This window comes from Pelophylax lessonae (genome assembly GCF_965119305.1).
Source record: "Pelophylax lessonae genome assembly, chromosome: 8".
Lineage (NCBI taxonomy): Eukaryota > Metazoa > Chordata > Amphibia > Anura > Ranidae > Pelophylax > Pelophylax lessonae.
Window position 1 is genome coordinate 260,833,680 of NC_138775.1, and position 25,687 is coordinate 260,859,366.

Here is a 25,687-nt window from a genome sequence, read left to right on the forward strand (position 1 = left end):
TTTACCATTGTTATTGAACAGTACCTGTGTTTAAAGAAGAACTCCATGTATGGATATTTTTACATAGTTACATTGGCTCACCTTTGACCAATGTAAGTATGTATATGCCATACCTGTGAGATCCTTCTAGAAGCTGGGAACACTGTAGAAGACAGTCCTACTACAGTGATCTCCACTTGCTTCTGGGTCCTGTGCCGAGCAGCTGCCCTGCTGCCTTGTGATCACAGGAGGTTGGCCACTTGGCACAAGCGCCATTCAGAGATTGCTTTGCATTTTCTCAGTGATTGCAAAGTGTGAGAGGTGGGGCGGTGATGTCATGCTCTTTTTTTTATCCAGTCAGAGAATTCTTTGTATTAGTGAGAAAATGCAACACACGGGACCTGGAAGCTAGAAGAAATCACTGGAGTATTGGTGTCTACTTTAGTGACTTCCAGCTTCTAGAGGATCCCACAGGTATGGTATATGTATAGTTGGTCAAAGTCAGACCAAGGTAACTACATATATAAAAAAATGCCTGATGGGGAAATTACATATTTCATATTTTGCTTATTAAAATAGCCTCCCAATATCTATGAAAGAATCCAATATTCTGGTTACCTTAGTTGACTTCATGCTAGGAATGTTATTGCAAACTGACCAAGTCCTTAAAATGTTATGTTGCTCCAAGGGGAAGCGTTGGCCATTTCTTACATTCAAGTCCTATATATACTACAGCTAGAATTATATAATAATTGTCTTGTGTCAGAGCTGCCATCATGCATGCGTCTGATTCTGGTCATCTGTGCCACACCACATAATGAAGGGACCCGTGGTGGAACAGCGTCTTTAGTTAAGTATTCTTGTTATATTTTCTGATATTATTATCTGTATCTGTCATTTCTTAATTAAATGTTATACTTATAAGTGTTTGTGTGATCTCTCTATGCACATCTCAAATATAACTCCAAAAATGTAAACTACCACATAACTGTGATAAAATAATGCCATACCTGAATTTCTTCTGCCTCCACAGACCATCATCCAATTGGGGGACCACCACTCAGGATACCACTGACTCCACCACCTCCACAGTCCTCCACTGGTTATCCAAAGCCAGCACAAAAGTTAACATCACCTATCCCCTGAAAACTTCCTTTGCACCAGATGAAACGTGTGTAGGGTGAGGCCAGTGGCATATGATATTGTAGACCCGCTGTTGATCTCTGTTGTGGTGTGCTTTGCCTGTGTTACTCCAACTTTTGTGCTGGCTTTGGATAACCAGTGAAGGACTGTGGAGGCGCTGGAGCCAGTGGTATCCCCCAATTGGATGATTTCTGCGCTGTTGATCTCTTATCATTTGGAGATCATTACTGTTCGGTAGGGAACTGGCACACTTGTCTGTGAGGTGGTTTGGGATTCTTATACATGGACCTTCATCATTTTCAAGATTTGACATTTGGACTTTTAGTTTACTTTTATGCATAAGTAAATGATATGTTATGGGACTGTTTTTTTATCATTTATTTGATGCACATTGTTTATTATGGTTTAATATGAGTTAACCCTATTTTTTCACGTGCATATTTTTGTATTGACCACTACAGAGATATTGGTCTTGTGCACCTTTTAAAGTAACTATTCCCGATTCCCAAAAGTAGTTTCTGCAGTGGTGGCCCATCCATTGGGGGCGCAGGGGTGCCCCCCCATCCATGTGTCCGGCCCCCTAATCTACATGCAGGGCGCCGGACGCATGGATTCCAATGGGGGTTTTTTTTTTAAGCACATGATTAGAGCCAGAGGCTCTAATAGGCTTCAAAAAAGGGTGGGCTCGGGGAGAAGAGCACTGCGCCCTGAGCTCACCCAGTTATGTGACAATAGCGAATTAATATTCGCTATTGTCACACAGATCCTCCTCCTGGCCAATCAGGAAGCAGGTCCTGAGACCCGTTTCCCGACTGGCCTGAAAGGGGGGCAATTTCAAACGACATCTGTGCAGAAACCCACACAGATGTCTGTGAAATCGCCCCCAAAGTCGGACTGAAAATTCTGGTTTAAAATCGTGGGATCGCAGGATTTTAAACCGGCCTCAGTGTAAACCCAGGCTAAAGGTGGATATTCTCTCAAAGATACAATGAAAAAAAGAGATTAATAAAATTATCTTTAGTTTCAACCCAAGCAATTTCATTAGAAATAAGAAAAGCAGGGTACTAATAACCCTAAAAAGGTAAAAATATCATACCACTATACATCACATGTATTAAAGTGATTGTAAACGATCACCTTGTAAAACAACCCATTCCATTTAAAATAGAAATTAAATGCAAAACATTTTTGTATAGATATAAAAATAGATTATAAATACCCTTTTTCCCTTTTAATAAGTGATCAAGTTCCATCTGTTCTCAGCTGCATGAGAGCTGGGGGGAGGAGAAGCAGCCGCACACTGATCTTCCCAGTGAAAGGCTGTGCAGCTGAGGTGTGTCAGGACAAGTCTGATCATTGGAGGAGAGCACACTGAATTCCCAGCATAGTTACAGAGCTGACCACGTTGTGCTTTCCTGCTTAGTGTGATCAGTTTTTAATTGAAAAGCAGAGGGACTGGCAAGAACACCAGGGATTTCACATAAAGAAAGCGATATAAAGAGAACTGGATAATTTCTCATAGAAGTACATGATACAGCAGGTACATATCAGGAATATGAAATGTTGGGGTAACAAGCTCATCACTGTGTCCATAAAGCGGCACAATCAACACTCCAAAAGGAGGGGGGGAACCTGCAGGGAAAAGGAGAGCCAAAGTTAGAAAAAGCCCCAAACTCCCAATTTATATATAATTTATAAGGAGATTTGGTCACTTTCTCATAGAAGTACATGGTACAGCAGGCACATACCAGGAATATGAAATGTTGGGGTAACAAACGCTTTAAACATGTAAGATTTCACCTTCTCATATGGCTATTTTGCACCCTAGCAATGAAAATCTAAATACTAATTTGATTAAAATTCCAAGTTCGGGGGTGTAAAAAAAATGTTGGTTGTCCACTGCTTAGGATAGGTAAATGAGTTCCAACGCGTTTCGCCAATGAGATTTATTCAGGGAAACACAGATGAGAGGTTCTAAAGTTGTAATCTATAATGGAAAACAACAATGCAACACCCCAGGACATGCACATACCCTGTGAGCTCATCACTGCATGCATAGAGCAGCACAATCAACACTCCAAAAGGAGGGGGGGGCCAAAGGAGAGCCAAAGTTAGAAAAAGCTCCAAACTCCCGAATTATAAAATATAATAATTACAAATATACCAACCAAAAAGATGATGACTTTTGGTGACCCAATCAAATCCAGAAAATGTAACAATTAGACAGTATAACAAATGAACGTTCTATGTGGCTGAGGTCCTATCCCATCAACTAATGATCAAGGAGTGGCTATATTAAAATGCAGAAATCAATTAGAGTGCTGAATCTTCGATAATGTAAACCTAGTCCAGGAAACAGGCAAAAAAATGTGACATCTACATCAATCATTATTTTATTTGATAAATATTGCAGTAATCACTATATGTGGTCACTGAAAATCCATCATGCGTTCCCTTTAAAATAGAACAGTTCTATAAGTTCTGGTCTCCTCTGGTTGCCCGGCAAGGTACAAATGAAAAATAAAATGATATTTTCGCAGAGTTCCAATAAAAGAATCCTGACTATTCAAGTGCTTCAGCTGCAAAAGAAAACCTTCGTCTTATCTTGACTGGAATTCAGTAAATCACTCAATGTAGGCAGTATATTGTAGAGCTGAGCCAAGCTGAGCTCCCCTACCCGCCCAGTATAATCGTATCATGTCTTATTTAAGCTAATGCGTTTACAAAGGAAAATGATACCCGATTAGACAGCATAATAGTTTTGTAAATGAGAATGTCAGGTTTAATTCACTATCAGCAAAAATGTATTATTTCATTTGTGCGATGTCATAAATTTCTGGTGACTTCAAAGGTACTGCTTCTAAATTCAAATTGGCTTCTCCCAGGAGATACAGAGGGACAGGGAGCGTCTATTGTACGCCAATCTGTGTATTTTAAGTCATCCGAGTAACTACGCTATAGAGTTTGTACCACGGAGGTGCGCACACGCATTCTAAATACTTCTATTGAATGTGTTATTTATATTTATTTCTTTGGCTAACTCTGAAGAGCATAAGCCATTTATATCAGCCTGTGGAGCTTGCTATCCAACGGCTCTACCAGGGGCGTAACTACAGGGGTTGCAATAACAACTGGGCCCCATGCTCCATGGGGCCTGTGCGGCTCCCCTGTACACCTGGATAGGAGGGGCGGCGGGGGCAGCATGTATGGAAATCACTGTCTTCCTTTTTCCTCCCGTAGCTGCAGGAGGAAAATGTAGGAGATTGGTTCCTCTGTATGCTGCCCCCACCACTCCTCCTATCCAGTTCCCTTGTGTTCTGCTGTCTCTGGGCCCCTGTGTGCTCCCCTGGTCCCCTGCCCCCACTGTTCTACCTCCCCTCTCCTGTTGGCTTCTGCAGGGGATGTGTCACAATAGAGAACCAGGAAGGGTCGGTAAATATGTAATTTACCAGCTCCTGCCTTTTCTAAAATGTGTTTGTAGCCTACCTAAAGACCATTTAAAATTACAACTAAGACAAGGTGACAACGCTGATGTGTGGTTTCCCTGCAGAACAAACTGTTGTCACCAACCATATTAAAACTGAATCCGGTGGCATGATAACCAATAAACTATTCTGTTTCGGGGGGAGCTCAGAAAAACAAAAACTGATGTGTTAATCTTAGTGACAGGCTGCACTTTATATGTAGTTGTTATTGTAGCCATATTTCAGTTTTATGCTTCTCTGGGGGGAAATACAAACAAACACACAGGGGATGAGGTTCTCTTTTTCACATATATATTCTGTAAAAAAAATGTCAAATATTAAAAAAGGGCAACAGGTTTGAATTTGGAAGTAACAGCTTAGGATAGGGCAATTTTTTGGAGAGAAATCTTCGAATTAAGATATAAAAACGTGAAGCCAATATAATAATATCTAAATATATATAAACTTGGACACAAATGGTCAAGGAAAATATATCTTTGCGCTTGAGGAGGAGTCAATCTCTTGACTATTATAACAGATAAATATTGCTGCTACTTAAACAAATAATGGAAGATATTTGTAAATGCATAAATGGAAAAAGAGTAGCGCACGAGATCAACTATAAGTGACTCAAGATGTTGTAAGCAAGCTATGAAGAATATTGCTAAACAAACATTTCAAAAAAGTAATCAAAAAAGGAGAAGAACTAATGTCCATTTAGTCCATGAAATCCAAGGGTAAGTGAAATGAGTTGGATTGCTAGGTCACCATCCACCACCAGGTGTCACACCACAAAATAGTAGGATTGGCCACTCACCAGAACTCAATGCTCAGGTGTTCTCACACAAGAGCAGACTGCGCAGAAATGTTAGATGGATATAGAGCCAGAACCTGTTCACCACTGCTTCATAACAAATCCTTGCACGCACTCCCTCAGTATCAGGATATCATGGAGAAAAAGAAATGGCCCCACATAGTGAAGTACCGTAACCACAAAATGCTTTATTAAAAGTAAAAATGTGTTGCACTCACATGTATAGGCTGATCAGAAAGCATGTAACCACATAATGCTCGGTGGAAGGAAACCTAACTCGTCCAGTTCTCGGACTCACTCCACGCCAGCCCTGTACCTTCCGGGTAGGTCCCTCACCGTCACGTGATGTCGGATGTCAAGGGGCGTGACCAGACTACACATCCGACATCACGTGACGGTGAGGGACCTACCCGGAAGGTACAGGGCTGGCGTGGAGTGAGCCCGAGAACTGGACGAGTTAGGTTTCCTTCCACCGAGCATTATGTGGTTACATGCTTTCTGATCAGCCTATACATGTGAGTGCAACACATTTTTACTTTTAATAAAGCATTTTGTGGTTACGGTACTTCACTATGTGGGGCCATTTCTTTTTCTCCATGATATCCTGATACTGAGGGAGTGCGTGCAAGGATTTGTTATGAAGCAGTGGTGAACAGGTTCTGGCTCTATATCCATCTAACATTTCTGCGCAGTCTGCTCTTGTGTGAGAACACCTGAGCATTGAGTTCTGGTGAGTGGCCAATCCTACTATTTTGTGGTGTGACACCTGGTGGTGGATGGTGACCTAGCAATCCAACTCATTTCACTTACCCTTGGATTTCATGGACTAAATGGACATTAGTTCTTCTCCTTTTTTGATTACTTTTTTGAAATGTTTGTTTAGCAATATTCTTCATAGCTTGCTTACAACATCTTGAGTCACTTATAGTTGATCTCGTGCGCTACTCTTTTTCCATTTAAATATAATAATATCGTTGATACATTGGAACAATCAACATATCCTGAATTTAAGCAATAATAATATCAATTATTTTTTTCTTCCTTTTTTTTCTTTAATTGTAGCCACTCCATAATCTGCTAGCGGAAGCCAATGGGGCAGTGAATATGATGGACATCATTCTGGCCCTTAAAGGTCTGGGGAATTCTGGACAAACAGCGAGCATTAAGAAGATTCTGAAGTTCCTTCCAAGAATAACTTCCACAGTCTCCAACCTACCTCTACCCGTGCAGGTCGCTGCTGCTCTGGCCCTGAGGAACATTGCCCTAAAACACCCTGTAAAGGTATTTGTAGAGAGAACTTCGCTAAGCACTGCTTGCTGGACTTACAGCATAACCATATTAAATCAAACAATCCCCAAACAATAGCCTTTCTTTATAATCCATCACTTGCCCCCATGAATAAAACAAACAGATGTAGAAGAATTAAAAAAGGACTATCAACTGTGTTTTATCGCTGTTCAGTCGCCCATGGGATAAAATACATGTAGCACTTCGTCCCATGTTGCTGGGTTCTTCCTAAAACTAGATATGGGGTTGGACTGATATTTCAGAATTAACCACTTGCCGACCGCCGCAAGTACACATACTGCGGCGGTCAGCCCCTCACAAGCAAAGTGACGTATCGGTACGTCACTAGCCTGTGCGGCTCTGGGGAGCGAGCGCGCGCCGCCGGAGGCGCGCTCCCGCTCGGTCACGGACCCCCCCCCCCGCGCGTGTGCCCGGTGGACCCGATGTCCGCCGGGCACTCGCGATCGTCCGTTAGAGCGGGAGAAAGGCAGACGGCTGATGTAAACAAGCCGCCTGTCATTCTTCCCTGTGTATGAACAGTGATCATACGGTTCTACTATGTAGGACCGTTGATCACTGTTCCTACACCTCAAGCCACAGCCAATCACAGTTAGAATCACGCCCCTGGGGACACACATAACTCCTCCCTCTCAAAAAAAAGTTAACCCCTTCACTGTCAGTGTCATTTTACAGTAACAGTGCATATGTATAGCACTGATTACTGTAGTAATGTCACTGGTAACCCCAAAAGTGTCAAAAATGTCAGTCAAGGATCAGATCTGTCCGCCACAATGTCGCAGTCCCGCAAAAAAAATCGCAGATCGCCGCCATTACGCGTTAAAAAAAAAAAACAACAAAAATGACAAAAATCTTTCCCTTAGTTAGTAAACGCGATAACTTTTGCGCAAACCAATCAAAATACGCTTTTTGCCATTTTTTTTACCAAAAATATGTAGCATAAAACAAATTGGCCTAAAATGTTAAAAAATTTAGATTTTTACATTTTTTGGGGGGAATTTCATATAAAAAAAGTGAAAAATATTGTTATTTTTGCAAAATTGTCGCTCTTTTTTTGTTTATAGCTTATGATCAAAAAATCGCACAGATGATCAAATACCACCAAAAGAAAGCTCTGTTTGTGGGAAAAAAAGGACATCAAATTCGTTTAGGTACAGTGTCGCACGACCGCGCAATTGTCCATTAAAGTCACGCAGTGCCGAATCACAAAATAGGCCCTGGTCAGGAAGGGGGTAAAATCTTCTGGGGCTTAAGTGGTTAATGACATCAGTGTTTCTCAATGGTTTTTTTCAGTCAAGGCAGCCTTTAAAATTTTGCACATCTCAAGGCACTCCATTCTAAAATGTAAAAAACTAAACTAATATTTTTAAGGCAGCAACATCGACAAATGTGTCAACATTAGAGGTGATTTATTCTCTCAATGCAAATACAGCTTTGCATCTTGATACTGACTAGTATTCCATTGTTTCTCTTCTCCCTCAGTTTTGTCTCCCTCACTCAGCTAATGTGACCCCAGTGCTGATGGAGGAAGGGCAGCTGGGAGGCGCAAACAAGAATGCTGTGCAAGGGCCTGACATCCTCCTTATCCACTGATGAGGTCATTGGTTATTACAAAACTGCTGACTAGAGTGTTATAAGGGTGCACAATGAAAACCCGTGGCTTTGTGTAACTAAAAGGCAGGCTTGATACACTCACTGGCTTGTACACAATTTATGGCAAGTTTTTGGGCATTTTTGCCCCTAAGGAACCCTGAAGCCTTAGAGATGCTGCAACCACCTAGATAAGTAAGATTCTAAAATAGAAAAAAAATTCCCATACTTCTATTTTAACCACTTCCCACACGCGGTATGGAAAATGACGGCCTCAGGGTGGTTGTGTTATCCTGACTGGGCGTCATATGATGTCCAGCAGGATAAGCCACGAGGGTGCACAGAGTGGTGATCGGTAGTGTGGTGTGTCGCTCTGACACCAAACAGTGCGCTTTAAGGATGCAAATAAGTGCCCATCAGTAATGCCTACCCTTGGCTCCTCATCAGTGCTGCCTATCAGTGCCCATCATTGCCCATCAGGGCCACCCATCAGTGCCACCTATAAGTGCCCGCCAGTGCGACCTATCAGTGCCCACCAGTGGCATCTATCAGTGCTGGTATTTTATGTTATCAATGTAGGTAACCATTTTTTTTTAATAGTAGTGTCCCCAATATTTCTGTGCAGTGACTCCCTTCTCTTGCCACGCAATTTTTGGGAATACCCTGGGTGGAAGAGTGGCCAATGAGCCGCCGGTGTGTGCACGGGGAACAAGGGATTTCGGCAGTATATATGATAGCAGATTAACGTTCTAGCTCCACCCCTACTGAAGAAGTCTACGCCCTGACATAACGCGTATAGGGGGCGGAGCCCATGTTCTGACGTTACATCACGACCATCTCGTTTACACGAAACTGAGGTTTCCATGTCCATCCATCCCGCACTGCTATAAGTGCCCCACTTGTGAGTTTTGAATTGATATTTTATGTGGACAATAAATTTGTAATATACGGAGAGCACTAGATTCTGCCATCTCTTTCCTACATATACCCACTTTATATACCCGCTTGTGTGGAGAGCAATCGGGGGTTTACTGAGCCATTTGAAGGAAGTAGGAGAGATAGAGGATCTTAAATGCCCGCAGCACACCAGGAGGGGAACTGCTGGTTTTGACCCGCTGGTGAAACAGGGGGTCAACAAGTGATGCGATCATGAGCACTTTTATTGCTACTTTGCACTTATTTTGGGAATCGTTTTCCTGGATTTTTATATTAGGTCACATCTATATTTATTTATGGACTGTACACACTTTATCATTTTTGTGCTTTTGTATTTTATATATTTATATATTGATAATTAGGAATTCCACTGTACGTTATTAATACATCGCAATATGTTCTGATACACTCAGTAGCGCAGCACTAATTTTTGTTTTTTATGAAATATGAACAAAGCATATCCCTCTCTACTGTAGTGTGTACTTGGCTCAATTAAGTGCACTAAGTGACATTTCCATCTGCTGCTTCATTCCTCTGCTATTTTCCTGACACCAAGAGAAAAAATGGGGACAGGGGAGGAACCTCCAGCTGATTGACATTCTCAGCGCTGTTCCTGTGTGCTGCATGAAGAAGGGTGTGTCCCTTCCCTCCAATCAGCTCTCAGAGCTCACCTCACTGAGCTCTGCAGAGTGTAATTTCAGCTCTCCGCCCCCTTTTTTTCTGACCGCTCGGACAAGCTTTATCATTTCTGGACTTTGAATGGATATAGAGAAGAGAAGACTGCAGATAAACAGGTGCAACTTATGTATGAGGATTTATTTAATCTCTGTGTATCACCCGAGCATAGTCACTGCATTGTGTATATGGAAGAGTTTACAACCACTTTAACAAGAAAATTCCTTGTTGCTTAAAGCAACCAATCAGTGCCCAAGCATTCTTCTACAGGATGTAGTTAATCATGAAATTTCCATTATGGGCAGCAAGAGATGCTATTCTTAGCACACTTTTCATACTTAATACCTTTTGAAATGTAATAATTCCCCCCATACCTCTATTCAGATCCTAGATATTTGCCAACAATTGTATATGGACGTCCAGCAGCACCCAGTCATCCGAAGTATAGCCGCAAGCATTATCCTGGACAACAAACCCTCTCCTGCTATTGTCATGATGATTGCAAAATCTCTCATGAAAGAAGCCGACATGGAAGTTGGAAGTTTTGTCTATTCTTTGATGAAGAAGTTCAGCAGAAGCGTCAACCCTGAGCTACATGAAGTGTAAGACAGTTTTGATCTACTGGTAACCAGTAAATTACACTGACATACAGTAAATGGAGGAAAACATTGTCTAAATAAATGTCTGGGTTGATAGAAATGATATGTCCACCCTACACACATTCCTCCTTCCTTATAGCTTCAGGGGCGTGTGACCAGCAATGGTGCTGTTTTATCAGAGTTGTATAAAGTACTCGAAACCCATACTTGAGTAAAAGTACAAATGCTCGATCAAAAAGTGACTTGAGTAGAAGTGGAAGTGCTCGATCAACAAGTGACTTGAGTAGAAGTACTAAAGTATTCAACATTTTTTGCACTTAAGTATTGCGAGTAGTTTTTTTAAAAATTTTGCTACTCAAGTACTGAAAGTAAAAGTACCAGTAGTTTTGAAAAAAAAATTGCTACTCAAGTACTGAAAGTAAAAGTACAAGTACTGTGTTATGTAGTTATTAAAGAAAGAAGTCAAAAGTTTGAACATCATATTGTTTTTTATTATTTCAAATGCAGCTTTTATTTATACATACAGTAGCATTTATTTTTGTATGCGCTGATAATACACATGTTTTGAGCTTCATGAAACCTGCCATCTACTGTTCTGGCAGTGGTAATTTTTATAATTGTAACGAGTAACTATGCAGCACAAAAAAAAAAATATCGGAGTAGAAGTATTGAAATCATCGAAAAAATGTAGTGAAGTAAAAGTGGAAGTAGGAGAAAAAAATTCTACTCTAGGAAAGTACAGATACCGCCTTTCGGTACTTAAGTACAGTAGTGAAGTAGTTCTACTTAGTTACTATACATCTCTGTGCTTTATAGCATTGAAAAAAGGCCAACAATACAAGTAAAAGTTTTGCAATTTTAGGGATTAACTGCAATCACTAATGTCTTGTTTGTACAGCAAGGAGGACCTCTTTGTCAGTGCATAAAATGTGATTTTGATGATTGATGTTATGCGGGGAAAAAGCCAAAATTTTACATATCTTGCCTTTCTTCAATGTTGTGCATTCACACATACACTATATTGTCAAAAGTATTGTGACGCCTGCCTTCACATGCACATGAACTTTAATGGCGTCTTAGTCCGTAGGGTTCAGTATTGAATTGGCCCACCCTTTGCAGCTATAACAGCTTCAACTCTTCTGGGAATGCTGTCCACAAGGTTTAGGAGTGTCTATGGGAATGTTTGACCATTCTTCCAAAAGCACATTTGTGAGGTCAGGTACTAATGTTAAGGCCCGTACACACGTACCGATTGTCGGCCGTAAAGATTCGGCCGACGACCGATCGGCCGATTGTAGGCTTGTTAGTATGATGCTTCCGACAGCCGACAGCGCATTTTCGGCCGAACAGAATCTGTCGTGCAAGCATTAAAATTTTTGTTGGCCAACACCAGAACGGCCGATTGTTCGCCAGTCAGTACAGATTTCGGCCGACAGACAGCAGATTTGCAAGACTGGGCATGCTCAGAAAAGAAAAAAGACAAGGAAAGTTAACCATCACATGACATCACTTCTGCAGTCGGCTGTTGTTGGCCGACAAAATTCGTGTGCAGTCTTTTGCACTTTTCAACAGACAAGACAGCCCTCAGACAAAAGACGGCCGATCGTTCGGCCGATGATCGGTACGTGTGTACGGGGCTTTAGAGAGAAGGCCTGGCTCACAGTCTCCACTCTAATTCATCCCAAAGGTATTTTATCAGTTTGAGGTCAGGACTCTGTGCAGGCCAGTCAAGTTCCTCCACGCCAAACTCGCTCATCCATGTCTTTATTGACCTTGCTTTGTGCACTGGTGCGCAGTCATGTTGGAACAAGAAGGGGCCATCCCCAAAAATAAATGGAATGCAGTTTCTTTTTAACAAACCTTTGTTTCCATGTTCCTAGGGCTGCTATTTGCAATATGGCTGTTGGAGTGTTGAAGTCCAGATTTGAAGAAGCAAGAAGCCATTCTAGTAGTGGATTCTTTTATGATACATATTCAGGTATTGGATCAACGTTTACATTCCTGTTTACTACAAAAAAAAAAAAAAAACACCTGCTTACATTAGGCTTTGGACACACTAGTCCTGATCCAGCTTAACTGCAGGCATTCTAGAGTATTCTATTTTTGATTCCATCACAATTCATTTTTTAGGCCCTGAAGAAGAGGGTGTTCTTCCCCCCCTATAAACATGTTGGTTGTACCGTATGCTCTTAAAGCGGTAGTAAACCACAGTTGATGAGGGAAAAAAAATCCCCTGCAAAGTAATGTCATAATGTCCTAGTATGCATCGCATACTAGGGCATTATGAGAACAATAAGAGAGACACACAGCGCCTTCTAAGTGCAGAAGACAAATGTTTTCATGAAGGTGCAATAAATTCTTACTCACAAAGGTAAGCGTTGATAAAAGTGTGTAGCAAATAGCTGGATCGTCATGGGCATCACTGTCTTGGGGTCCCTGGTGGCGATATCCACGCTGTTCCTGTGGTGGGGGGTAGCCTCGGTGGTTTACGTGGTTTCCCGGGTCCTGTAGAAATCAGGGTATCGTGTATGAAGGGCCATGACATCACTTCCTGGTAGTGATGCTGAGATGTTTAGCAGCGACACGTTGCAGAGCATGCGCTCCTTCTTCAGACCGTACGTCACTACCAGGAAGTGACATCACGGCCCTCCAGACACGATACTCTGCATTCCACAGGACCCTGGAAACCGCATGTAGCACCCTCCTAGATAGGTGCTAGGTAGGCAGAATTGTTTTGGCTCTGTCTGCTCAACAGCAGAGCAGCAGGCTAAATTTATATGCTTCCTGCTTCTCAGGGAGCGGGCTTTGGTAGTTAGGCCTGTTCCATGTGTCCCGTGTGTGATATATCTGGGCTGAGGGAGGGTCCTCACTGCGTCCAATGGGGAGGCATGTTGGACAGTGGAGGAAACCCAGCCAGTGACACACAGGCTTTGTTACTGCCCCAGGGATTGGCACAGACTGGCTGTCTCGTGCATTATGGGGCAGGGTATATAAAGCCAAGGAAACATGTGCTCAGGGTCTTTGGGTGGGAAGCCAGGTCCCAGAAGGAGGGTGATGGCTGTCTCCTCTTCTGTAGCAGTGGAAGGTGGTCGCAGGCGGTCGGCCTGGTGAACCAGCGAGTGTGGCTGAATCCGGAGGTCCAAGAGAAGCTGACTGGTGGAGTTGGGGGCATCGGTGTCTCTGGAAAAACAGTGTCCGTGAGTACAGAGGAACCTGCCAGGGGTCTGCCCAGGAAGTGGACCACTCCAGAGTGTAGGAGTCAGTGGACGGGTGTCAGATACACAGCGAGAGAGAAAGGGAGTGCCAAGTTAGAACCTTGAAGATAATTACAAGCAGGAACATTTATATTACCTTCATTCCAGTGGCAGAGTGAAGCAGCAGCCTTGCCGCATCCTCAAGTCAGATGTACTCAATACTGTGAATAGTTACTAGTTGGAGTATCCCACTCTATCCCAGTTCTTAATAAACTACAAAACAACATCCCCTGGACTGATCATTGACTGAACCAAGTACTTAAAGTGATAAGTTTCTGCAAGCCATTGCTACGGGTAACCCAGGGGAATCCAGAAAGTGTTATATCCAGCAGTCCTTTAGGGGGCAGTGCTATATGCAGAAACCACTGAGGATACCCCCCCCCCCTGTAGGAACAGCCTGGATATCGGCAGCAGGGACCCCAGGACAGTGATGCCCATGACAATCCAGCTATTTGCTACAGGCTTTTATCAAGGCTTACTTTGTGAGTAAGAACTCATTGCACCTTCATTAAAACATTTGTCTGCTGCACTTAGAAGGCGCTGTGTGTCTCTCTCATTGTTCCCCCCACAGTTGCTTCTATCTCTTCCACCAGCAGTGGCTACAGTGAGCAGCCTTCACCTGGACACCTCAGACTGAGTCTCCCTTTGTTCCCCGACCCCCACCCATACATGGCCCATCAAAGAATTTTGGGGTGACACTGTGAACTTTCTCTTGCGCCAACTATCCTATGGTTAGGGCATTATGAAAGACTTACCTTGGAACAAAGCTCTCCAGCACTGCGCTGTCACAGCTGAGAGGGCTGAAATCCTCCCCCGGTCTTCCTTCCAGGTTTGCGTCCTCCAGCTACATGAGTGGCCAGGGGCGCAATGACATCACTCCCGCGCATGCACACAGGAGCCACAGTCTACGGCACATGCTCTGAAGGTCCAGCACTGTATGCCGGACCTTCAGAGCACATGCAACGGTAGTGTCACCGGCTGCATGCACTCTGAATATCTCCTAAATTGTGCAAGTTTAGGAGATATTCACAGTATCACAGGCAAGCCTTATTATAGGCGTGCCTATAGGTACAAGTGATAGAACAGAGTATACTACCACTTTAACCAATAAATTATTTAAAATGATTTCAAGCGAGATTTATGCTGGGAGCTCTTCACCACGCACCTGGAAGTTGTACATCTATTGGGTGATTTAATTATCTCTTTTAGAGAATTAGCATCCTAGGCCCAAAAAAATGTCCTTTATTCTCTATTCATTTGAAGCACTCTTTACTGTCATCTGTCCAGCAATATCACACACTTACCAAACCCATTTACTTTAACGCTGAACTCTCGTAAGACACAAATAATGTGGTTGGATAACCATTAACACATCATTAAACTTATTTTTTTTAATGCAAGCAGGTAAAGTACCTAATGGCGCTTTTCCACTGCATGGAACTGAACGGTTCGGCTCGCTTTTGTGCTTTTCCACTGCTGGTACCACATGGTATAGTGTAGGAACGGTTCGGTACGGTACGGTACGGCGGCGCTTTTCCACTGCATGGAACCGAACGGTACGGCTCTCAAAAACAGTACCTACTCAATTGTGGTTCCAAGAGGTACCATACCCGGTACCATATCCCACAATCCTTTGCATGCAGTCACTACTAGCCACTGATTGGTCAGAGAATCCCACCCACCCCGTTGTTATCCCACCCACCTAAATTTAGTACTACTTTAGTGGAAAAGCAAACCATACCGTACCGTACCGAACCGTTCCAACACCGTACCATGCAGTACCAGCAGTGGAAAAGCAAACCGGGCCAAGCAGGGCCGAGTAGAGCCGAGCCGGTACTTGCAGTGGATAAGTGCCATAAATGTGACCTGGTACCAGTCTCTTGTAGTCCCTGTACCGCTGGGCTGGAATGTAAAAGGATGAAACAGCACAAGCAGCTAATTAGTCCATGTGCCAAAAAGAAGCATGCTGATAGGAGGAGAGAGCACAATGATGGAGAGATGAGCTCATCACTGTGCTGTTTCTCCTTTCACTGTCCAATCATAGGCTGGGGCAAGTCTAGGATAAACTGGTTTGACTGATGCTGGCCAGCAGGCTCAAGACATCTAGTGGTAGAAAAAAAAAAATACTACCAGGAAAATCTCTGAACTTAACATTGCAGCAAATTTTGGTACTGTCACTTTATGTTTTTTTCTGTTTTAATTACCTTCTAATTTTATATTTTTTATGTTTTACTAGGATTCTGTTTAATTGGACTGGCCATTGAGACTTTCCCTATACACACTTGTACATGTTTGGCACAGATAAATATGTGTGAACCGGCACTCACAGTTCCTACTTAGATCTGTGCCATTACATTCACCGTACCTTTGTATTTTTACCTACAGTTTCTGTGTGATTTATTACAATGGCCTGGATAACATTGTGCATTGTAAATGCAGTTTCGCATGCAATTAGATTGGATTCCCGCTTTGCTTTATGTAAAATGCAGCCGGTTTTGTGCATTTTGACATGTTTTTTGTACTTTGCCTTTTCAAATGACACACTCTGCCTGTGATTTCCGGAAAAATAAATAAATAAACCATCAGCATATGATATACTGCTTTTGTAGTAGACTACATGCATGTTTAACTGCATTACTGTTAATATTTTGGGGCCACAAAGCACAGATTGATGCAGTAAGATTTACGCAGGTTGTGTTTGTCCATACACAAATGTATGACCAGGTCAATTAACTTGAATGACAATCTTATGTACGCTGCAGTCCCCCTGCCATAGCCAACAGCATTATATCACTGAGAGTCACTTAGCAGCAATTGCAGTCTTAAAGAGACTCTGCTAGTAAAAACTGCTACAAATATATGGTGTAGGCAACCTGTAAAACTCTTCTTACGGCTGAATCACAGACCAATCGGACTTAAGCCACCCAGATAATGGTAAAACGCGCCCTCCCCTTCCTACCTGCTCCACTATTCTATTGGCAATTAAGGCAACCCATCATGGTGATGGGCCAGTAGGAATGTGGGGTGGCAGCAGGCATTGACACTATGTGGAAATGTTGGAACTTTGCCTCCAAGTATATGTCTATAATGACGTCTACTACACTTCTGAAGCCTCCTGGGATTTGCACGTCACCTTTTCCAGGGGGCATCAGATTAAACACAGCGGCCAGAAAAAGGCAGACCCAGTGGTGCCTGAACCAGGAAGAAGTAGCAAGCTTCTGATTATATCAGAAAGGAAGATGGTGTTGTGGGGCCAGTGAGCGGGAGTGGTTTGGTGGATCACAGCAGGAAAATGCTGGATTCACTGGGCATGAAAGCTAGAGTTATTACCTGATAACTCCTTTTCCAGGAATCCTCCAGGACGGTCACATGAGAGATAGGCTCCACCTCCTGCAGGAAACACAAGCACACAAGTTTAAAACAGGCCGCCCTAGGCTGCCCCCTCAGTTGTACAAAGATTGCCTTGTTTTCAAACACGAGTGTGCTGATATACTGACTTAGTATCTTATATCAATGAGGGTGGGGGTCTACCTTCCTGGAGGATTCCTGGAAAAGGAGTTATCAGGTAATAACTCTAGCTTTCCCTAGTCATCCTCCAGGACGGTCACATGAGACCCCAAAGATTTATACCTAGGGTGGGACTACCGCCTGCAGGACCTTTCGACCAAAGGTCAGATCTTGGGCGGAGACCAAGTCGATCCTGTAATGCTTTGCAAAAGTAGAATCACTGGACCAGATGGCTGCTTGACAAATTTGCTGAATGGAGGCCCCAGCTCTCTCTGCCCAGGACGTGGCTATGGAGCGTGTAGAGTGTGCCTTCACGTGTGTTGGTACAGCTTGTTTTTGATTGTCGTAAGCCATTTTTATTGCGTTTTTTATCCATCTGGCAATGGAGTTTTTGGACGCTGGTCTTCCTTTATGTATCCCTCCGAACAGTACGAATAGATTCGGGGCTTTTCTGAATTGTTTGGTGGTTTCCAAATAGGTTAGGGTGCACCTTCTAATGTCCAGGGTTGCGAACATAGCCTCTCCTTGGTTAGCCGAATTTTGGCAAAAGGATGGCAAGATGATTTCCTGAGATCTGTGAAACTCTGAAGAGTTTTTAGGAAGAAACAGTGGGTCAGTCCTGAGTATGATTTTGTCTAGAAAGACGGTGAGGAAAGGCTCTTTTATTGAGAGTGCTTGGAACTGGCTGAAGTAAATGCTATCAAAAAAGCCGTCTTGAGTGTCAGGTTTTCTACAGAGGCTTCAGAGATTGGCTCAAAAGGTGTTTGGGTCAAAGCCTTGAGTACCAAGAGAGGTCTCATGGTGCCACATTCATGGTCTCGATTGGGCGTGATCTCGCTATAGATTTGAAAAACCGTGTAATTAGCGGGTTTGCACTAAGCTGGGTATCCAGAAAGACAGAAAGTGCCGCAGTGTGTACCTTGAGGGTGCTTACTGTCAATCCTGCTTCTGCTCCGTCCAGTAAAAACGCCAGCACTGTTGCTATGTCTTGTAGGTCTCTGTTCTTCTGGCGCATGTTTGCTGAGTACCTATTCCAGATTTCCCATATATTTTCTGTGTAACGGGTTTTCTGCTATTTAAAAGGGTTTCTATCACTCTTGCAGTGAGGCCTTTTCTTCGTAGAATGCCCCGTTCAACATCCACGCTGTTAATTTTAGGGTTTGAAGTTGAGGGTGATGGGCTCCTGACTGGTGAAGAAGGTCGTTCTGTAGTGGCAAGGTCCAGGGTTCTTCCTCTGTCATTTTCCTCAGGGCCGAGAACCAGGATCTTTTTGGCCAGAGTGGTGCTATGAGAATCACTCTTGCTTTTTCTGTCCGAACCTTCCTGATTGTTCTGGTGAGTAATTGTATGGGTGGGAAAACGTACCTAGCCTGAATGGCCATGGGAACCCTAGGGAGTCTATCCCTATGTAGTCTTTTTCCCTCTTCAGAGAGAATTATCTCTCCACCTTCTTGGTGTTCGCCGAGGCGAAGAGATCCACCTCTGGGACTCCCTATTTCCTGACGATTTTGGCAAAGATTTGGTCGTTCAATTGCCATTCTGTTGGGTCTAGCTGTTTTCTGCTCAGTGTGTCAGCTAGTGTATTGAGCGAACCTTTTATATGTATCGCTGATAGGGATTGAACGTGCGTTTCTGCCCAGGAGAGGAGCGCATGTGCTGTCTTCATAAGGGTCTTTGATCTTGTACCTCCCATGTCGATTGATGTATGCTACTGTCGTCACATTGTCTGACAGTATCTGCACATGTTTTCCCGTTACTGTTTCTTGGAACGCGAGTAGAGCCCTCCATACAGCTGTTAGTTCCCTTGCCTGACCTGCTGTCCGATGTGTGCACCCCATCCAGATGCACTTGCTTCCGTGGTGACCCGGACTTGCGTCTGTGGTAACCAGGGTTTGCCTTCCCTGAGAGTGGTCTTGTGCGTCCACCAGGTTAGGGTTTCTCTGACTGTCCCCGGGATTGAAATGGTCTCTTCCAGAGATTTTGGGTCCTTGTTCCATCCATCTAATAAGTGGTGTTGTAGTGCCCTCATGTGTAGTTGGCTCCACTTGACCGCTGGTATGGCTGCGGACATGAGTCCTAAGAGAGACATGACAGCTCTCCTGGTCCCCTGTCTTGCTGTCTTCATTTGGCTTGCTCTGTTGCTCAACTTCGTTATTTTTTCCTCTGGTAGGAGGATCTTTTGCTTTGTTGAGTTGATGATGTAGCCCAAAAATAAGATTTCCTGGGAAGGGATCCTGATTGATTTTTTGAAGTTGATTTTCCAACCTATGTGGGTGAGAAATAGTTCGGACTCCTGTAGACCAGCCATGGCCTCTTCTTGGGAGGCTCCATGGATTAGAAAGTCGTCCAGATAAGGGATAATCTGGACCCCTCTTAATCTGAGTTCCTGTATTGCCTCCGCTATAATTTTTGTAAATATGGGCTGGGTTGAAGAGATGCCGAAGGGGAGGGCTTGATACTGAAAGTGTCGCATCCTTGACCCCTCCTGGATGGCAAACTTCAGGAATTTTTGGTGGTTTGGGTGTATCGGTACATGTAGGTAGGCGTCCTTCAGGTCGAGCGTTACTAAAAGTGCTGCCTTCGGGAGGATCGTTCGATTTGAAAAAAACTTTTCCATTTTGAATTTTCTGTAGGTTATCGTTTTGTTCAAATTCTTTAGGTTCAGAATCAATCGGGGTTTGCCGGAGGGTTTTACTCTCAGAAAGATGAGTGAGTAATGCCCCTGGGAGAAGAGGGATGGATTTATTTCCGTTATTACTTCTTCCCTTTGTAGCTCCCTGATTGCGGATTTCATGATCTTTTTGTGGTCTGATCTGCCTTGTACTTTCGTAGCCCTGAACCTGTTCGATGGTTTTGAATTGAATTCTATTTTGTAGCCTTGGGCTATTGTTTGTAGAATGAAGTTGTTTGAGCAGAATGCTTTCCACTGCGGAAGAAAATTACTCAGTCTGCCTCCCACTGCCTGGCTGGCGTCATTGTGTCTTGCTGGAAGAAGCTGTATTTGGGAACAGGACATTGGGTTTAGCTTTGTTCCTGTTGAAGGTCCATCTGTGTTGTGTCTGAGGCCTCTCGTTTTTCGTCTGTGTTTCACGTCTTGGGTGACGAAAAAATGTCCTTTCTTTTTGTTTTGGTTTTTTAAACGGAAATCCTTTTGTTCGTTCTGCTGATCTTTCTAGAACTTTTTCGAGTTCCACCCCAAACAGCAGGTTACCGTCGAATGGGATGTTGCATAATTTATTTTTGGAGGCATAATCCCCCTCCCAGGTCTTCAACCATAAGGCTCTTCTGGCTGCGTTGATAAGACCTGTGTTGCGGGCGGAAAATCTTATGGCTTCCGCTGAGGCATCTGCCATAAAGGCCACCCCTTTCTCTACGAGGACTAGGGAATCCAGAGCTTCTTCGGTTCCCGGGATTTTGCTCAGATGATCCTTGAGCTGCTGCACCCAAAAAGCGACATTTCTAGCAACGCATGTATTTGCGATGTTGGGCTGGAACCCCGCGCCCCTGCCTCATAGGCTCGGCGTAATGTGACCTCCGTCTTCTTGTCAATCGGGTCTTTTAATTGACCCATATCCTCAAACGAGAGGTCCGATCGCTTAGATACTTTAGCCAGAGATGCATCCAGCTTCGGGCATTTGGTGAGGATGTCTTGTTGTTCTTCGAAAGGGAATCTTCTTTTCAAGGCTTTAGGAAAAAACAGCTTGTTTTCTGGGTTTTTCCATTCTTTATTTATGATGTTTTTAATGGCTTGGTGGATAGGGAACGTTTTACGTTTTTCCTCTTGGAGTCCCCTATATAATTTGTCTCTGATGGAGTCTGTAGGTGCCGTTTCTTGAATTTCTTCTGTTATGTAGATTGCTTTAAGCAGTTCCTCCGTCTCCTCTGCCGGAAGGAGGTGTTTGGAGATTTTTTGAGGTTCTGTTATATCTACGTCGTCGTCCGAGTCTGAGCTGTCTTTGAATAGCAGTTCGCCTTCCTCCTCAGAGTCAGGGGCTGAGTCTGAGGAGCTTGGTTGTGGTTGGGGGTGGTGTTTCCTGGGTTTACCCTTTGTTTTAGGGGTTTTTCCCTGGAATGAAGTGGTTGCTCTGTCCTGTCCTTCATTGTGTTGATCGTTGATTGTGAACTCTGTAGCGTAGATGTAATTTATTTTTTGAAGTCCATGAAATCTTTCGCTAACGGTTTACTTTCTTCCTCTATTATCTTTTTGATGCATTTTTCGCATAACAGTTTGTCACTTTCCGGTGTCATTTTTGCACTGCATGTGCGACAATATTTCCTCTTTTTTGGTTTTTCCGTGGCTTCCGCCATTTCCTGTTTTTTGGGCTAAGAGAGAAATCACAGAGCCCAGGGTAGCCGGTAGAGAGAGAGGATAGTGAGTGACAAAACAGATAAAGGTGGGGGGAGGGGGGAGAGAGAGAGAGAGTTAGTTACAACCCTTGAACACCTCTCCCCCCTTGCCAAAAAAAAAAAACATTTTTTTTTCATATAAAGAGTGAGGGTAAGCCGTATGCTGGGCATCCCATCCATCCCCCCCCCCCCCTGCCTCCTTACCATGAGAGAGCTGGGGTTAAGTTCCGCAGTCTCTGGCAGTTTTGGCCGGTCCTCCGCCATAAGACCGCCCTGGAGAGGGGTCACTTCAAGGTCTGAAGTGATAACCGCGCTGCTGCTGTGTCTATGGTGCCTTTTTATGTTTAAAATGTTTTAAACTTGTGTGCTTGTGTTTCCTGCAGGAGGTGGAGCCTATCTCTCATGTGACCGACCTGGAGGATGACTAGGGAAAGTATGTTTTTTGGAGGACAAGCTGGGGAGGGGAGCTGAAGTTTCTTTTTAAGACACAGCTGCCTCCTTAAGACTAGTAAACAATATTTAACAAGGAGCAGAGGAGGAGGAGGAAGAAAAGATGAAATGAAGCAGTGGCAGGGAGATCCTTGCACTGCAGATGCTCAGAGACGGCTTCAGGTGTATCAAGCTGGTGGCCCTCCAGCTGTTGAGGATCTACAAGTCCCATCATGCCTCTGCCTGTGGGAGTCATGCTTGTAACTGTCAGCCTTGCAATGCCTCATGGGACTTGTAGTAACGCAACAGCTGGAGGGCCGCCAGTTTGAGACCTATGCAGTCTACAGCAAAGAGAACGGTGAGAAAAACAGTAGTGACATCACCAAGACTCACTCCCAATCTCCTGAGACTAGAAGTCAGCAGTCCCTTAGATCTCGTGGTACAGTTATGGTGCTCATGGCAAACTGCTGTTTTTTAGGGAGGATTCAGGGCAAACGGTAGATTTTTTAGGGTGTTGCTTAGGCACAACTAACAACTTCAGATGTTCCCTATACAGTAACAAATATTCACATTTTGAGTTCAGATTCACTTCTTTACTTCATACTAAAGGCCCACAAGCCTTTTGTGACCTTATCTTGGCTTGGTCAATATTGGAATCCTAGGCAGCATATCCAATACCACTAAAATGTTTCTGATTTCTCATAGATTCCCTCAAGTCAGGATTGCAAGGCATTTTTAACATCCTGCCCAAAGCTGCTGATGTTTTCCCGGTCGCTGCTCTCGGTAGGCTCAAAATGTACTTCATGGGTGTTTTCACTGAACTGCTTGAGGTAAAAAAATAAATAAAAAGAAAGAAATGAAAAAAAATATCTTTGTCCTTCTACCAAAGCATAAAAGCATCATTTTTGTTATTCAATGCTTGCATTTCATTGTTACATATAGATCGGCTACCATGCTGAAGGCCTTCAGGAATTATTAATGAACAGACACTTATTCTCCTCTGGAAGCGAGCTGAACAATATAAAGAAAATTATGGATATGCTCAAGAAGGTAGGAACTTTTCAAGCACTGAGATAATGCCATGAAATGAAACCTGAGCATTAACTTATACACAGCGTGCAACAACACACCGCACATATAAATTATGTAAATCATATAAAATCTCCCGCATGGAATTGTACAATCACAGGAAGCAATGCAATATACATTGTTTATCTAGCACAAAGGGGAAAGCCAGGTAAATTACAGGGATGTGCAAATGAAATGTAAAGGGTTGGGTCCCAATTGGGCCACAGGTCAGGGGGACCTGGGGGGTGATTCTGAGAAATACCGACCACACAAAACAATTGGCTTTCCTTCGGATCCCGCTAGGTAGCAGGGTCAGTTACACTAATGACAATTTGTGTTTCTGTTTTTTGTTTAGCATGACTAAACACAACCTCACCGTGGGAACGTCCACACCTCATTGGTCTTACAGGAGCCATTCAAATATGGGTTATACTTGCTTAGAGTCTAAAAGTCTCAGTCCCTCTTAAACTCCTTCTATTGGCCAGTGGTACACCTGACATTAGCAAGCGTTGGGGCCCAAGATGATGTTGGAGTGCTCTAAAAAATGTGTTAGTGTAATCCCAAGGGTAATAGGGGGAAAATCCCAAAACTGAATCCTAAAGTAGGCTGCCTCATTAAGAGAAAAGTAACAAAATGCTAGCAAGCAGCCTCTCCAGTGCTACACTATTTGAAATTTTTTCTTACAAAGTGTTAACCACAAAATGCAAGTGGTACACCAAATGTTGGCTGGCGTGGAGAACCCTTAATAAAGTGTTATTGTAATTCCAATGGTAATAAGGGGGAAGAACCCCAAACTGAAATTCAAATTAAGGTGGTGAAGTCCCATTAAGAAGAGCGTAACAAGATGTTGACCAGCAAACTCCCCAATTCTACACTTTTTAAAATCTTTTCTTTTAGGCTGGATGCACACCTAATACCAATGCGACTGACAGCAGGGGTCCGCTGCGTCCCTGTTCTCCGTTTCAGGGACAAATCAGGCCTGAATATTTGCCTGAATTCAGGCCTGAAACGGAGCCAAAGACACACAGGACTCCTGTGCACTGACTCCATTGAGAGCTGGTCACAATCTTCTGTCATGCGATTTGGATGCGGGAAAACCTGCATCCAATTTGCATAAGTGTGAACCCAGCCTTAAAGTGGAACTTTAGTGTTAACAAATAACGCTTTCAGGAAGCCCTTTATTGTAAAAGGAGACATTATCTGTCATTTCCTGCTATAAATGATTCTTCTTGGACTGCCCCAGACCGCAAGAGTCCTGGAATACAGTAAAAACCATTACTGAAACCGAGACAGGTGTATCTCTTGTGGACAAAGCATCAGTCTACGTATTTTACCATACACCTTTATTGATAACAAATTCAAAAATCTTCCTTCTCAAACATCTCCTGATTGCAGCTAAGGCATGTATACCAGCAATGGGGAAATAAAAACAAACCCCTCAATAGGACATAGTGATACGCAATAATTAGCGAGATCCAGCAATTTTCCTCACCTTCGCTTTGAGAAATCAGAGAAAAAAAATGTTTGCATTTGGACACCCTGGTTCCCTTCTAAAGATACCGCAACCCCGACTGAACCAGAAAACCATACCTGCCCGGCCTCATGACTCTATTGACAAGGGACCTGAAGGTTGCTCAATGATTACAGACATTGTATACTCAGACTGTAAATCTGTAGATTTCTACATATGTTAGTACCTTTAAGCTTGTAATATTATCAAACATTTATAAATTATTTGGTTTAATTCAGAAATAAGGAACTAAATAAATAAATGCGTCTTACCTCACCCACCAATGGTTCTTATGAATGTACACTGAGCCGCACATGTGGAGCTCAGTGTGCATTCTTGAGATGCCTTGGTTTAATTAATAAATTCTCAGATGAGTTTCGTCATCCTGAGCCAGCCAATCATGGTAGCTGAAGATGCCGAAACTGGAAGACGACAGGGGAAAGATGCCCTTGATACCGAAAAAGCTTGCAGACATTGCATTGCATAGCCAGGGGGAAGTATAGCTGACTTTAATTCCATAGAGAATCTATGCATGTGTTGTGATGCACACATATGTTACAATGTTACAAATAGGGTGCAGGGATTTTCTTGTCCATTGTGGCCACTGGCAAATTGAATGAGCATAATGCAAAGTAGTTTGACACACAAAATACTGCAGTAATGCTGCGCAGCAGAAAAGTGTGATAGTTTCGATGAATTACAATTTTTTTAAATTGAATGTTGTTTTACTTGATTTGAATTCTTTGACGTTGAAGAATATATATATAGTGGTTACAGCAACCCTTTTGCAACCTTTGCAAGTTTTCTTTAATGCAGAGTTTATTACCGCTTTAGCACTCTTTTTTGGCATTTATACACCCATTTACTTTCATTTAAATCCTCTTAGCCAGAATCCTGATTGGTTGCTATGACCACTTTCCTGCTAATCTTATGCTATGTTTAATTTTATATAGCAAGGAGTCTCATTGCTGGGAGACTGAAATCCTAGCAGAATAAAATTACACCGTTCCTTCCTATTTCAATGCTATTGTTGTAGGCTAACACAATAAAACGAATATTACAAAGAA

General features: G+C 43.2%; 1 protein-coding gene across 1 annotated transcript in view; it reads left to right on the forward strand.

Moving 5' to 3' along the window:
- Positions 1-25,687, forward strand: part of LOC309562240 (vitellogenin-1-like) — a 186,376-nt gene that overhangs the window by 39,647 nt on the left and 121,042 nt on the right. The window contains exons 8-12 of the mRNA XM_082266361.1: positions 6,463-6,681; positions 10,291-10,508; positions 12,386-12,483; positions 22,748-22,872; positions 22,985-23,092. Of these exons, the coding sequence (XP_082122487.1) occupies positions 6,463-6,681; positions 10,291-10,508; positions 12,386-12,483; positions 22,748-22,872; positions 22,985-23,092 (768 nt within the window). The remainder of the gene's footprint in view (positions 1-6,462; positions 6,682-10,290; positions 10,509-12,385; positions 12,484-22,747; positions 22,873-22,984; positions 23,093-25,687) is intronic.